Here is a 13,245-nt window from a genome sequence, read left to right as displayed (position 1 = left end):
AGTTTTTCCCATGATGGAGCAGCAGGACATATGTTGCCCGCTGCAGACTGAAAGAAGTGTGTGTGTGTTAGCTGAAGCTTGTCATCTGATCCGCTTGTGTTCTTGGCTCTGTGTTCATCAGTGTGGGAGCCACTCTCCTTCCCTGAACTCACCTCTCAGCTCCTCTCCCAGGAGACATGAGTGTGTTGGGTGCACGTTTTTAGTTCATTATAACTTTAGCCAACTTAAATATGAGATTGTGTGTGTGTGTGTGTGTGTGTTTTTGCAACCAGGTTATTCATGTGTGTGCTCATTTGCCTTTGAATTGTGCAACACAAAGCAAATTAAATTCAGGCTTTGGTTGTTTACATGAATCATTTTAAATCATTCAGCCACATATACACACATGCAGCATCTCTGCCATTGTTAAAGAAATAGTTAATATGCAGGTGCGGTGGTGTTATGTAACAGGGTAGTGCGGTTACGGGACGGATGGCTGATCAAACACACACAAACACACAGCTCATCCTATTTAAAGAAACAAAGGGACAGTGAATGCCTCACTGCAGTGTTGGGTGATTATACCAGCCCAGTGACAGCATCATTCTCCCAACAGCCACAAACAAATCAAGCATGGCCTTAATCACAGTGAGTGAGTAAGTACGGCAGGGTAATATAAAATTCATACAAAGCAACACTACGTTGCACATGACTGATGGTCTTGTTCAGTGTTTGTAAAGGTGTAACTCCACCTGGGCTTCGGTTCACATGCTTGCGTACATAAGGGATAAAGCGTCTACTTTTCTTCTAAAATTTCCTTGAAGCTGCTTTTTCTAACCCTTTTATCTCTAAAATGAGTAAATGCACTGATACTCATTCCTGTATAACCTGCTGTCAGCATGTCAGAGATGCTGGCAGGTGTCTGTCTATAGCCTGTCTGCCTTTAGATTAAATTTAACAAACACTAAAGGTACAATATGAATGTTTTCCTTTATGTTTTCGTGGAGACGGCCGTAATGGTCTCTGTCACGCTGGCAATTTGATCATATTGAAACGCACTGTGTGGTACACACCGTTCTTAAACCCAGTTGCGTAATGCGACAAGCACAAGAGACGAACCTTCTAAAAACATGCTTATGTCTGGTCTCAACTTGTTTGTCATCCCCATGTCATAAAAACAAGTAAGCAGTAATCACACATGCTCACCTGTTGTGAAATGTGACCAGTTTAATTGGTATTAACGGCCTATATCGTCACCGCGTTATAATGTGCTCATTTTAGCTTTTCCAGATTTCAGCGTTAGGGTTAGGGTTTCCGCTTCCGTCCCCCCCGACACACAACACCGAGCTAATCTTAAAAATTCATTACATCACTCCAGATTTCTCAGCGATCCCCAGCTGTTGTGTGTGTGTTTTTGTTTTGTTTTGTTTTTTTTAAGCTGCCTGTAACTGCAGCAGGCGTCACCTGTGTGAATGATAGCATTCTTTGGGTCACACACTAGTGAAAAGGCCAGGACTCTCAATGATATCCCACACTGTGGTGTTTGTTTGATCAAAGCGTCAGCCTTAAGCCCCACAGAAAAACACACACGCGCTACAACTTTGAGAAAGTGTCAACCTGGTACTCAAAGGTTTGCAAGAGAATCACAATAGTACAGATGGATTAGCTGTTTGAACTCTGGCTGAACTTCCAATTTAGTTTTTTTTTTTTCATTCATCAACTACAGTATGTAATCTAAATATAGACTTTTTTTTATTTTTATGAGACAGTTCAAAACCAAAGTAAACTGTAACTCTGCAAATTAATAATTTACCCTGCAGGGAAGTCTGAAGCTCTTTTTAATGTCTATAAAATGTTTTGATATGAGCCAAGCATTAACACAAAGGTAAGGGCTTACAGTATTATGCCTATCTTATTAATATATCAAAAGCTTTACATGTACACACAGTTTGACTCTGGGGGGGTCAGCTGTAAGGCAGAAGTGCAGCAAAAATGAATGGCAGTTTTGGCCCACGCCTCACTGTTTATCCAGAGAGGCAAACAAAAGCTAACAGGTATAAATGTAAAAGTGAGTGAACCATGAATGGACCACACCTCGCTGTTTTTCTAAAAGCTGAATGGAGAGGGTTCCCCTCCGTGCCTGCACTGAAGGGAACTGAGAAATTGAATAGAGTGAAAATAAATTGCTTTGTGAAGAACGATGATTGTTTTTCTCCCAGCGTGACAAAGAGAACTGTCATTCCTGATTTAAAATAAAATAAATAAATAAATGGAAAAGTGTATGTGTTGAGATTTCACCAAGAAACGTGTCATAGGTGACTATATCTAAAATCGTAATGAAAGGCTGTTTTGAATGCTAGTCAGCGGTGAATGGAAAAGGTTAAACTTAATGACTGTCAGGTGAAAGGCCTTCAAGGTTTAAAGTATGACAGTGAACAAAGCCGGGATAAAGGAGAATGCAAAGGCCTTTGATACGCTGGGAATTAGGGCATTTTGTTGGGCTGATATATTTGTCACATTCTGATATTTCTTAATACGTGTCAGTATATTGCCAGGTTGATATTTTCTAAAAGGGAGTGAGCAGTGATCATCACAATAGAGTCGGCACCTGAAGATGCTGCTGCATTCCTTCACATCTCACAAAGAGCAGCATTACAAGCAGAACAGATAGCGCTGCTTGTATGCATTCTGCTTCTGAAATGGCTGCACAGTGGTTTTCTGATGTGACGTTTTGTTTGCGGTGAAGTCCAGATAAAGGAGAATGCCTAAAGTTTGTCTGGATAAAATATAAAACTGAAACTGTAAGAACAGAACAGAAATCACCTCAATGACTCAACAGGCAAAGACTATCAGCTACAAAATGGATGTCAATAGAAAAACCAGAGAAAAAGAATTAGATCGATTTTAATAGTACAGTACAATAGAGTTCCCTTCAGACCTCAGAGAGAATGAGAGACAGGGGGGAGTAAATTCTTAATGCCGTCATCTCCTGGAGTTTATACATGATCTGATAAAAACACTATCCCATGTCAACACTGGGAAAGGTATAAAAAAAAAAAAGAGTTGGCTTTGTTAGGTATAGAGAAGCAATATGGGGCATTTAGTGAAATTTAAACTGTCGTCATACGGATCTTGTTAAGGGGCAGCAGAAGCAGTCACTCGGTTCCTACCCTGATCTAAATTCCCCCTCTGCAAATGAACTGTCACTCTAGAAGTCTTTGGTAACTTCAGTAATTCCTCCAGCCCCTATCTCAGATTGCATCTGACTATGAACACCTGCTGAGGACAGGATGTGAAGGTTTGTGGTGAACTGCCGAGTCTGTTCTCTCTCTCTGGGGAAAAGCGCTTGTCACCGAGTTGTCAGATGGACATTAATGAAACGACAGAGCAGGTCAGAAAGCTTTGACAAAACATCAAAAAAAAAAAGATCTCTTCCTCTTTCTCATCCCAAGTTGTTTACATTTCCAGCCCCCCATCCACCTCTGCCAGGAGGAAGGGGGAGAGGTGTAAACTTCAGCCCTCACCTTGAGTCATTTTCTCTCCAGCCAATTGTTGTGTGACTTGTTTGACAGCAGTTTATATAAAATTAGAATCTGATGTCATCTTGTCTTTTTATGCATTAGTGAAGACAGAATTGGCTCGGCCGTCATCCAGATCCACAGTATTTATATCGCCCGCCAAGCCAGGCGGTTGGAGACAAACTCCCAGTTAGATATTATCGATATTTCTCAGTGGTGTTCATTCAGATATTTAATATAAATTACATTATTCGATGTAAAAGAAGACATATGTATGTTTAAAAGGAATGTTAGTAGCAAATCTGTGCACACAAAGTAAAAGTAGTCGCAGTGTGCTCAGCTAGATGAAGCACCTCCGCTCATCTGCCGTCGTCGTTTAAAGTATCTGCTTTAGTTTGCCGCTCGCAAATGCTCGCTTTGTTTTCAGTGTAAACAAGCATAATGGAGGGTCTTGTCTTTAATGTAGCAGGATTTCTGTATAAAAAGATCTACAGTCACTTTAAAGAGAGGTTTTACTGCTGCAGCCCGTTATGCCTTCCTGTGCTCCTCTCTACAGTTTCCTCTCTTCTCTTTACAGTGTAATTGAATTTAAATTATACATGATGTATGTCTGCTGGAGCGGAGAGGTAATAATCACTCCTTTTGTTCAGGTGTTTGTGTGTTTGTCTGTGTCCTGCATGCCTGACTGTGGATATTTATACAAGTGTGTGCTTGTACAGAATAAGTTTTTCTATGTCTCGTGCATGATGTACACCTTTTGTGTGTGTGTGTGTGTAACCGTTTACTTGTAACATTGTCTGATTGTACGTTTGCACAGACTCTGACAAAGCCTCTGAGAAACAGAAGCAACCTGAGCTTAGTTCACCTGACTGATGTTACCTGGCAAACACTTTCCCATTACTGTACCAGGCACACAATAGACTTCACGTGACTGTGTGTGTGTGTGTCTTTGTGCGAAAAGGAGAGACGGAGCTCCCCTGACCTGACTATGTTGCTCAGCCATCTCAGCATGGTCCCAACTTGACACCTGGTCTAAATGTTTTAGTAGCTCCATTATGACTCCTTATGAATGGAAAACATATTAACTAGGTGGGGGGGGGGGTACTGCATAGTGGAACCCTAATGTGGGGCCACTGGAGCTTATACAACTTTGTTTCTCAGGCCCCAACATGTCAGGACAGCTCATCTAGTTCACAGCCCCTGATAGACGCGACTGATATCATCTTCGGTTTTTTTCCTCGGAGGGCTCGAGGATGTTTTTGACAGATGCAGAACAGACAACAGGAACTGTGGCTCCAACCTCAGCAGAGCTGAAGCTGAACAGTATCTGTGGGTTTTACGATCATTATCAAATGTTGTCACAGCCCACAAACTAATCAGTCGAGAACATCTTCAAGACGTGGTTTGACTTGACTCTTCTCAGAGCTCCTCTTATCCGCTGCCGACCGTATCTGACGTGGAGTCCAAGTAGTAAGCAACACTGAGCTGAATCATTTTGGTATCTGTTTTCTCGGTCAGTCATCAAAAATGTCACATTTTATTTAACAGAAAATAGCCTTTCTTAATATAAGTGGTAATATCTGCAGCGTCCAGTCTCTGACTTAATTGAAATGATAGATTTTGAATGGAGGAAGCGGCTCCCGCATTAAATGAGTCTCTACAGGCCGTTAGCAGGTCTTTATTCCTGCAGGTCCAGACCACAGGGATTGTGGGAGACCGTTTCTTTGTGCTGGTGACAAAGGTCTCTTTTTTTTTTTTTTAAGTTTCTCTGTGGGTGGTTGGAGGGTGTGTGTTTTTTGGGAGCTTTCGTTTGTGCCATATGTTATTTTTTTTTGTTCGGCTTCTGTCCTGTTGCATGCACTTCAGTTTTTTCGCTGCGTTTCTTTTGGCATAAACATTCAAAGGCTGCGGACTGAATGGCATGGGGCCCGTCTCGCTGGGAGCTCCACACTTTGGTGTTGGTGGTGATGGCGTTACCAGCACCATCACCATAGTGTCGGTTCTCCCACTGAATAACTTCCACAGACTTTGTATTGTGGGACAGCCAGACTGAGGGCAGGCCGCGCTGAATGGCTGTTAGCCACCAGGTTGAGTCTGTCTCCAGTCACACGCAGCTAAAGCCGCCGTAGCTAACCTGCTCAGGATAATCACCGCACACAAGTTGACTCCAACAGACAATAAAACTCAGGCTAAACGACTCTAAGGCAATCAAACGCACACTCTAAAAGAGACGTGCTCCCACAGTTTCAGCCGCAGATGGTTTAATCTGAGGAGCAGAGCGAGGAGGAGGCAGACTGTCCTGTAAATGTTTTACGGTGCAGAGTAAAACGGCTCTGACAGGAAAGATGAGGTCACTGAGTCCAGAAAAAGCTGTTATGTATTTTTCTTCCTTTTTACAGATTTTTAAATTTGTCCGGGCAGTATCAGAGTTCTGCAGGCGCCCACACCAAAAACAAAATGCCTCCTGTTTCTTGGCATTTCTTGAAAATTCTTTTTGCTTTTTTTTTCAGCACCAACCACGGACTTTGGATTTGTTTAGTGCATCTTCTCTGAAGGTTCTGATTGTTACTATTAGAATTATTATTTATCCGTCTTTCTGTTTCAGGGAGTTGCCGTCCAAACATCAGATCAGTGTCCCACCCAGGAATTTCAGGGAGTCGACGCTGATCTGACCCCGAAGAAGACGGACAGAATAAAATGTATGAGTTTACATTCTTACATGTTTACACTATGAAGCCACTTTGGTTAGTGATGTACATCACATGATCTTGTTTGATCTGGGACCTGGGTAACCTGCGTGGATCTAAAGTGCAGATCATTGGATGTGACCCAGATTGTGTAGATGAGATCATGTCGAGATGTAAAGCCAGATTTCTGACAGAATCTGCGACCTGCTGATTGTTTTCAGCAGTTTGTGTTGTGTTTGTGTTTGCACTGTTGGCTGTTTCTGTGCACTGAGCTGGTGCTGTCTATTTTTTGACTTGGCCCATGTGTAAGAATGACTGTTTTTATTGGCTCAAGTAGTCTGCACTAATAAAATATTCATAAATTTTTCTCATGGAGATGTTATTTATTTAGGAGGATGTCTTTCTGGACACATGGTGTGTGTGTGTGTTGTTATGAAACCAAGCATGAAATATCTTTGCAATGGTTTTTGTGTTTTGCTTTGCTTTGTATTTGGGTTTTGTTTGTTTTTGTTTTTGTTTTGTTTTGTGCAAATTGATGATGCAAATAAAACCAGGTGGATGAAAACACGCAGCTCAGGATGACTGATCTCAGAAATGGCCTGGAACTCTCCCTTCTCCCTCCCGTTCTTCCTCTCGTATTGGTACGACTGAAATGCAAATGTTTTGCTGGAGTTCTCATCTTTTCCGTTGACTTTGAATGTAGTTCTGCCAAGTTTGAAATTCATCCCGTTTGGTCTGAACTCACCTTCAGAAGACGGTTATGGGATTTTCTGATTCAGGTAAGAGGATCTCTTTTACTTCAACTGATTGTTGACTGTTGGCGTTGGTGCTAGTTTAGACTCTCTCCTCTTACTGCTTGTGTTTAAACGGTTTCATTCAGTTCAGACTGTCTGCTTTACACTTATTTATTATCTGTAAGTCCGAGTGTCCATCTATTCATTAACACTGATCTGCAGCTTGAGTTAGTATCAGTGCTAATCTGTCATGCTGGGAGAGAAAACACAGCTAACTGGATTTGCAGCAGATGGAGGGAGGCTGTGTGTTGAAACAAGAACACGCTGATTCTTGGCGCAGTGACAAACGAGCAGGTGAACACCGAAGGAGGAAGAGGTTATGGGAACAGTATTTCAACAACTTCCTTTTCCATTTAACTTACATATTTTATCCTCTCTCTCTCTTGAGCTATCGCAGTAGTGACCTATTAAAAGCTTCGGATTGTGCAGAGCAGACTCTAACCTTGTAACGGTTTGACCTGGTAGGTCAGGATCAAAGACAAACTGCACAACCGGGCCAGAAATGGGGCGGGGGGAGTGGCGGTTGGGGGGGCACAGGGGTCACATACCTCAGTTTCAGTGCGTCACATCAGCACTCGGTGTCCAAGAAAAACATTAAGCTTTAACCTTCTACTTAGAGGTTTAAATTTGCTGCGAAGTGTATTTTGTAACTGGATTTACAGGAAAATGAATCTATTCACCGTGAACTTTATGTAAAATGGAACAGAAAATGAATCTCATTTGAGTTAAACATTGCACACTTTTCCTATTTAAAAATACTGTTATCCTGCATTGATGATTATTTTTTATTTTAGGAGGTCTCTGTGCCACAAAAACAACAAATGACACCACAAATCAAGCTCATTTGTTTGTAGTTCACATAATGAGCATCAGGAGTATTTTTGAGCAGTGATGTACATGGTGTTTCTTTTCCAGGGGGATTTGTTGTAGTGGCAAATGTTTTGTCTTTGTGATGCTTCACATGAAGAGTCACAGGAAAATTGCTGTTTGGCAGGTGCTGGAAGGACATTAGGCGGATAACGTGTCATTATTAGCTCTGCCCTGGAAGTGACGTTCTTTTGCTGTGTTTGCCTGCTTGTCTTCTGTCTGGGAGCAGAAAGTTCAGTAAATATATCCACCATGTGCCCTTCTTACAAAGCACTTTTTCATTAAACAGGCGAAGACTAAACATTGGGGGGGGGGGGAGGAAATTCCTTCAAAAACGACTCCATTTACATCTCTGTATAACTATTTCTCAGTCTATCGTCCCTTTTTATCCAACCTTCCAACCCAATCACCAAGTTAGGCACAAAGCATAATCTATAATGTAGAATCTGAGCCGCTACGCAGCAGGCCATCATACATCATTACATAATATATTTAAGGTTTAAGGAGCATTAGGAAAGATCATATTCATGATTACTTAAGAAATGAATTGCACCTCTTAATGGACAATTGAAACCATGAAGTGCAGTTTATCTAATGTGGACATCTCTATAATTAGGATGCTGCTCATATTAACACTCAACCTTTCAGACCTGACCAGTTTCAAAAAGAAGGGAAAACTGAGAGTTCCACTCACAGACGGGAGGAAACTTGAAAAAGATTTCTCTCCACAGCAGAAAGGATCCTGAGGTTAATAATTGTCTCCTGTTTTCTAACATCCTGTCTGTTGAGCTAATCTAGCATCACTTTCTTTCTTTCCCAGGAAAGTGGAGGAGAATCCCTGATGTCCCCGCAGCTCAGAGGAGGAGCCGTACAGCAGAAGGACGCCCTTCAGGTGCTCAGACACGAATTACATGAGATTCATTCTAATTATCAGTTCAAGGGCACCGTTTGGAGCCGCTGTGAAGAGTTTCGGAGTTTAACCGATTCAGTACACTGTTCGGCTGAAATCACATTCACCAAAAAAAAATTGCGTTTCATCTAGTAAGTTGTTTCTACAGTGTAGATCACAGTTTGGGGTTAAAAGGTGAAGAGATGTCTAAGAGATGTTGTATTGAAGTCCATGGGAAAATGGTAAACGGTAAACATTGTCCAAATGATTCTCTCAATCTCTAGTTTCAAGTCTTCAATACAACATGATGCTCGTGTTATTTCAGTGTTATTTCAGTGATGGTCCGCTTTAAGAGCATCATACCTGGATGACCTGCCTAAAGATAAAAGGGAGAAGTGATTCACAGAGCAGGAGGTCACGTCAAAGTCTTCACATGTGGCTGAACTCGCAAAGGGGAAAAAAAAAAAAGGCTAAGAGGAAAAATCGGTTCTGGCGCGCCCTTTCTCACACACGGCAACATTTCCAGCTGCTGACGAGGGCAGAAAGGGAAAGTCGAAATGCGTTACACACAGACACACGTCTTACATAAACACACACGCTGCAGAGGTAATGGGAAGTGACAGGCAGGAAAGCAGAAGGTAGCATCTGTTTCCCTCTATTCATCTGTTGGTGACGGCGATGATGAGGCTGCATTCAGAGCGAGCATCCTGTGTGCCGCTCGCCCTGCGGCCTGGTCACTCTCAAACACACACACACACACACACCTCAGGCCTCTCCAGATGTGCAGCTTCGCCTTAGCTCGGTTCAGCATCATCTGTGAAATTACTCATGGCGCCGTTCGACATTTCCCTCCAGCAACATGTGATGATGATGCTCCATGTGGACAGTTACAGGACACTTTCTGAAAACGTTCATTTTCCTCCAGGAATGGCTTTGGGAAGTACGTTTATTTGTTTTGCTTCTCCATCTGAGGAGTTAAGAAGAAGATTAAGTCCAGTCTCGTGTCTCTGCGCTAAATCTGAAGCTACAACTTAACATAAAAGTCCAGTCATCAGCACTCTGAAGCTCTCTGAAGCTCAGTCAGACATTATATTTAGTTGATTTCATTCACAGACCGAACGAAAGGAAAAAACCAAGCTGGATTTAAGTGACATTTCCGTCACAGACTCATTTTGGGATTTGATTTCTTATCTTTCAGCGTCAGCTGGTTTTGGCTCCAGCCCCAACACATAATGCTTTTAGATAATAGATGGATGGCTGCAGGAAATGCGAGCTCCTTCGTCCGCCATAAAACCACAGATTTTTACTTACGTTTTTTTTTTTTTTTTTTTTTAGAAGCAATAACTAAAATATGATGCGCTAATGAGAGTTTGAATTAGAGGTTTTAGCTTGTGGCTCTCTTTCCCCTTTTGCAGTACTTGTGTGAAGCTTAGCTAATCAGCTGCAGGTTTATTCTTAGTGTTCACATACGACAGTGGCGTCAGCCTTCTGCTCTACAAGAAAACAGCCAAAAAACTTTCCCAAAATGTCAAACCACTTTAAATTTGTCTCACTTTTACATTTGTGTTACTTAGGTCAACACAGTGCAAAATGCACACTCCTTCGTCCTCTTAGCAGCTACATGTTCAGGGCCGCCTGCAGGTTAAAGGGAGAAAGCGTAACTTCAGAAAAACAAGAATCAACAGTGATCTTTTCACAGTTTAGCAAAAACATCTGAATGGCTACTTGACGTGATAATTGTATGTGTCATTATCTTGTGGTTTGTTTGTTGTGCAGCAAAGCTCATTTGAGTTGTGTTTCATTCCTGACACAGTGAGAGAGCCTGTTTGAGCTAATCAGAGCTTGTGACACGAATGTGGTGGTAAATCCACTGCAGCGGCCCGGCCCTCCCTCTCCGAATGCTAAATGGCGTCATTGTGCAATTGCCTGCTAAAATCTGAGGCTACAGAGCCGTCACCCCCGTCCATGACGAGGACCCGCCAACGCTGACTTGATTGTAAACGGGTGTTTTCTCCTCCAGAGTGCTGCCACAGTTTCTAAAGTAAAAGTGGATCTCCACTAAATATGTAATTAAAGTCACATTTTACAGTCAGCACTGCCAGCTGTCGTTTTTCTTCTTCCTCCAGATCGACTTCTCTCAAATGCGATAGCCATCAAACTGCTTTGCATTTTTTAGTCAACCGCAATTCCTGTTTTGTTTTGTTTTTTTTTTTTTTAGATTTTAATCAACTTCCTCATCTGGCTCACATTACTTTGCGGCATGTCGAGACAAAATCTAACCAGTAAAATGGGATTTTAATTTGATTTTGATTTTACTTCAATTAGGGGTGTGTCTTTTTTTTTCTTTCACTAAACCTCAGAATAATTTGTTTGTTAAGAGGATTTGAATGAACGCTTAGAAGTTTAACCACCAAATATTTCTACATTTAGCTCAACGGCATAGGATTGTGTGTGTGTGTGTGTGTGTGTGCGTCTCATTAATTCCAGTAGAATATGACAGACAAGTTGTCAGCACTCAGCTGTGGTGCTGCCCACCTTTGGGAACTCATTTTAGTGTTCACACAGACACACAAAGCTGCAACCTTTTTGCTCTTTTCCCCGTGGGAGTATTCTTCTGTCTTACTGTGGTGAGAAAAAGGAAGCTTTGCTGAAATCCCTGTAAACACACACACACATCCGCTAAATATTCTCTGTTTGCCTTTGACAGGTTTGAGGAACGTGAGGTCAAGGCAGCTTCGGCCGCTGTGTGTTGACTCGTGGTTGATGTTTAATCCAGAGTTTATCATTGCCGGATTGGGTGGAGCGCGGCGCCTGCACATCACATCACCGCTCTGACCAAACCGATAAACACAGCAGCAAACGCACTCCAACACTATCTGTGAAATCAAAGCCACAGTATTATCACAGTTTGAGATATTTGTTTCTTTGGATTGAGAGTACAAAAAAAAAACTATCAGATCATTTTAAACATCAATAGACCTAATTCAAAATGCGTCGGCTTTGGTATTTGAAGGTCTTAATGTTTAGAGGGAAATATAAATAGAGTTGAATCCGTTTGGGAGTCAAACCGGCAACCTGCTGCTCAGGGCTTAGTGTGTCCATGTGGTCCACCCTCCTGCAGCTCAGCCACCAGAACGCCCCGAGGGGAAATATATTTGTACCAAAATATAATCCTGCACAGGCCGAGGTCCAGCTAAACTAATGATCCAGCACTAAAGATCCAGATACTGTCGAGCTGAGCTGAGAGCTGCTGACCCTGGATCTGCTCTTATCTAACACAAAAGCTTTCTGACCATGAACTTATTCCCTTTATTGCCTTATTTTTCAGCACCAGTGGCAACAATACAGAAATTCCTCACACTTCTTTTTCTGGCTCGGTGAACGCTCAGTTGCCATTTAAGTTCATTTAGTCATTTCATTTGAATGTAAGAACTATCTGCTGGTTTTTACGTGTTAAAACATACACACAGGAATATTGTGGTGTATTTAACTGAATTACATCAGTTTTACTCTGCGTCATTTTATATTTTAAAACATTTTTACTAATTACATTTTCTCACTATGAACTGTCCTGTCAGTGAGGTTTTACATGATTTGGATGAATTTTAATTCATTCTAAGAGATTATTATTTTTTTTAATCACAAATCTGTTCCTGTCTATTCGGCTGATAGTGAGGCAGACTGCTCCACTCCACTTGACCCGGCCCTACCCAGCTGGAAAACTAACGACTAAAATAGACAGTGCACTTCCTCTGCGACGGTAGTGATGTCAGGACAGCATCAGATAGACGCTTCTCATGTTGGATGCCAGATTTCCAATATGCTTTTTTGTCTTTCATCTCTTGTTTTTCCAACAGATGATGCACCAGCTCTTCATCCGATTGTTGCTCCCTCTGCCTCTGACATTTGACCCGACCATTTTGAAACCGAGGAGAGTTTTTACTCCTGAATTGTTCCCATTTGTGGTCCAAATTATTAGTATTGTCCTGCGGCTGATTCCCACGGGCAGAGTAGGGAGGTTGAAAAATTGAAAGGTAAGAAGGAAATGTAAAAAAGCAGCTCATCTTTTAAAGCTTGAAGCAATTTTTTTAATCTCATCTTTATCTAATTACAGTCATTCACATCTTTCCTCTCCATGTTGGTGCCCTTGTTAACTAAAGTTTCATCCTACTTTGTATGATGCAAATTCAACATTTACTTTTTTTTTTTTAAATCTACACAAAATCAGCACACAACAGCAGTCAAGACACGTATATCAATTTAACAGCTTTTAAGCTAACTGCTCTTTAAAGTATAATGACATCAAACAACTGGTAGTTGAAGTCTAATAAATCTTTTATATCTGCCAATCTTTATTAATTTTTCTCTCCCTCAGATGATCTTTGTCTAGATGTTCAGTTTCTGCCTTTGTGTGTCTGATGTCACAGTCTGTCTGGCTGAGCTGCTTTTGTAAAATATTGATCAAGTCTCCGCCCTCCCTGCCGGCGTTTGCCTTAATTGACTGGCAGATG

The 13,245-nt window shown here is 41.7% G+C and overlaps 1 protein-coding gene across 1 annotated transcript in view; it reads left to right on the top strand.

Moving 5' to 3' along the window:
- LOC115056876 (USP6 N-terminal-like protein) overlaps positions 1-6,521 on the top strand; it is a 42,241-nt gene extending 35,720 nt beyond the window's left edge. The window contains exon 16 of the mRNA XM_029523649.1: positions 6,103-6,521. Within this exon, the coding sequence (XP_029379509.1) occupies positions 6,103-6,169 (67 nt within the window). The 3' untranslated portion in view covers positions 6,170-6,521. The remainder of the gene's footprint in view (positions 1-6,102) is intronic.
- The last annotated feature ends 6,724 nt before the right edge of the window (positions 6,522-13,245 follow it).

Source organism: Echeneis naucrates, chromosome 16, assembly GCF_900963305.1.
Source record: "Echeneis naucrates chromosome 16, fEcheNa1.1, whole genome shotgun sequence".
Classification (NCBI taxonomy): Eukaryota; Metazoa; Chordata; class Actinopteri; order Carangiformes; family Echeneidae; genus Echeneis; species Echeneis naucrates.
Note: the sequence above shows the minus strand (reverse complement) of the source record. Positions and strands in the feature narration are given on the sequence as shown.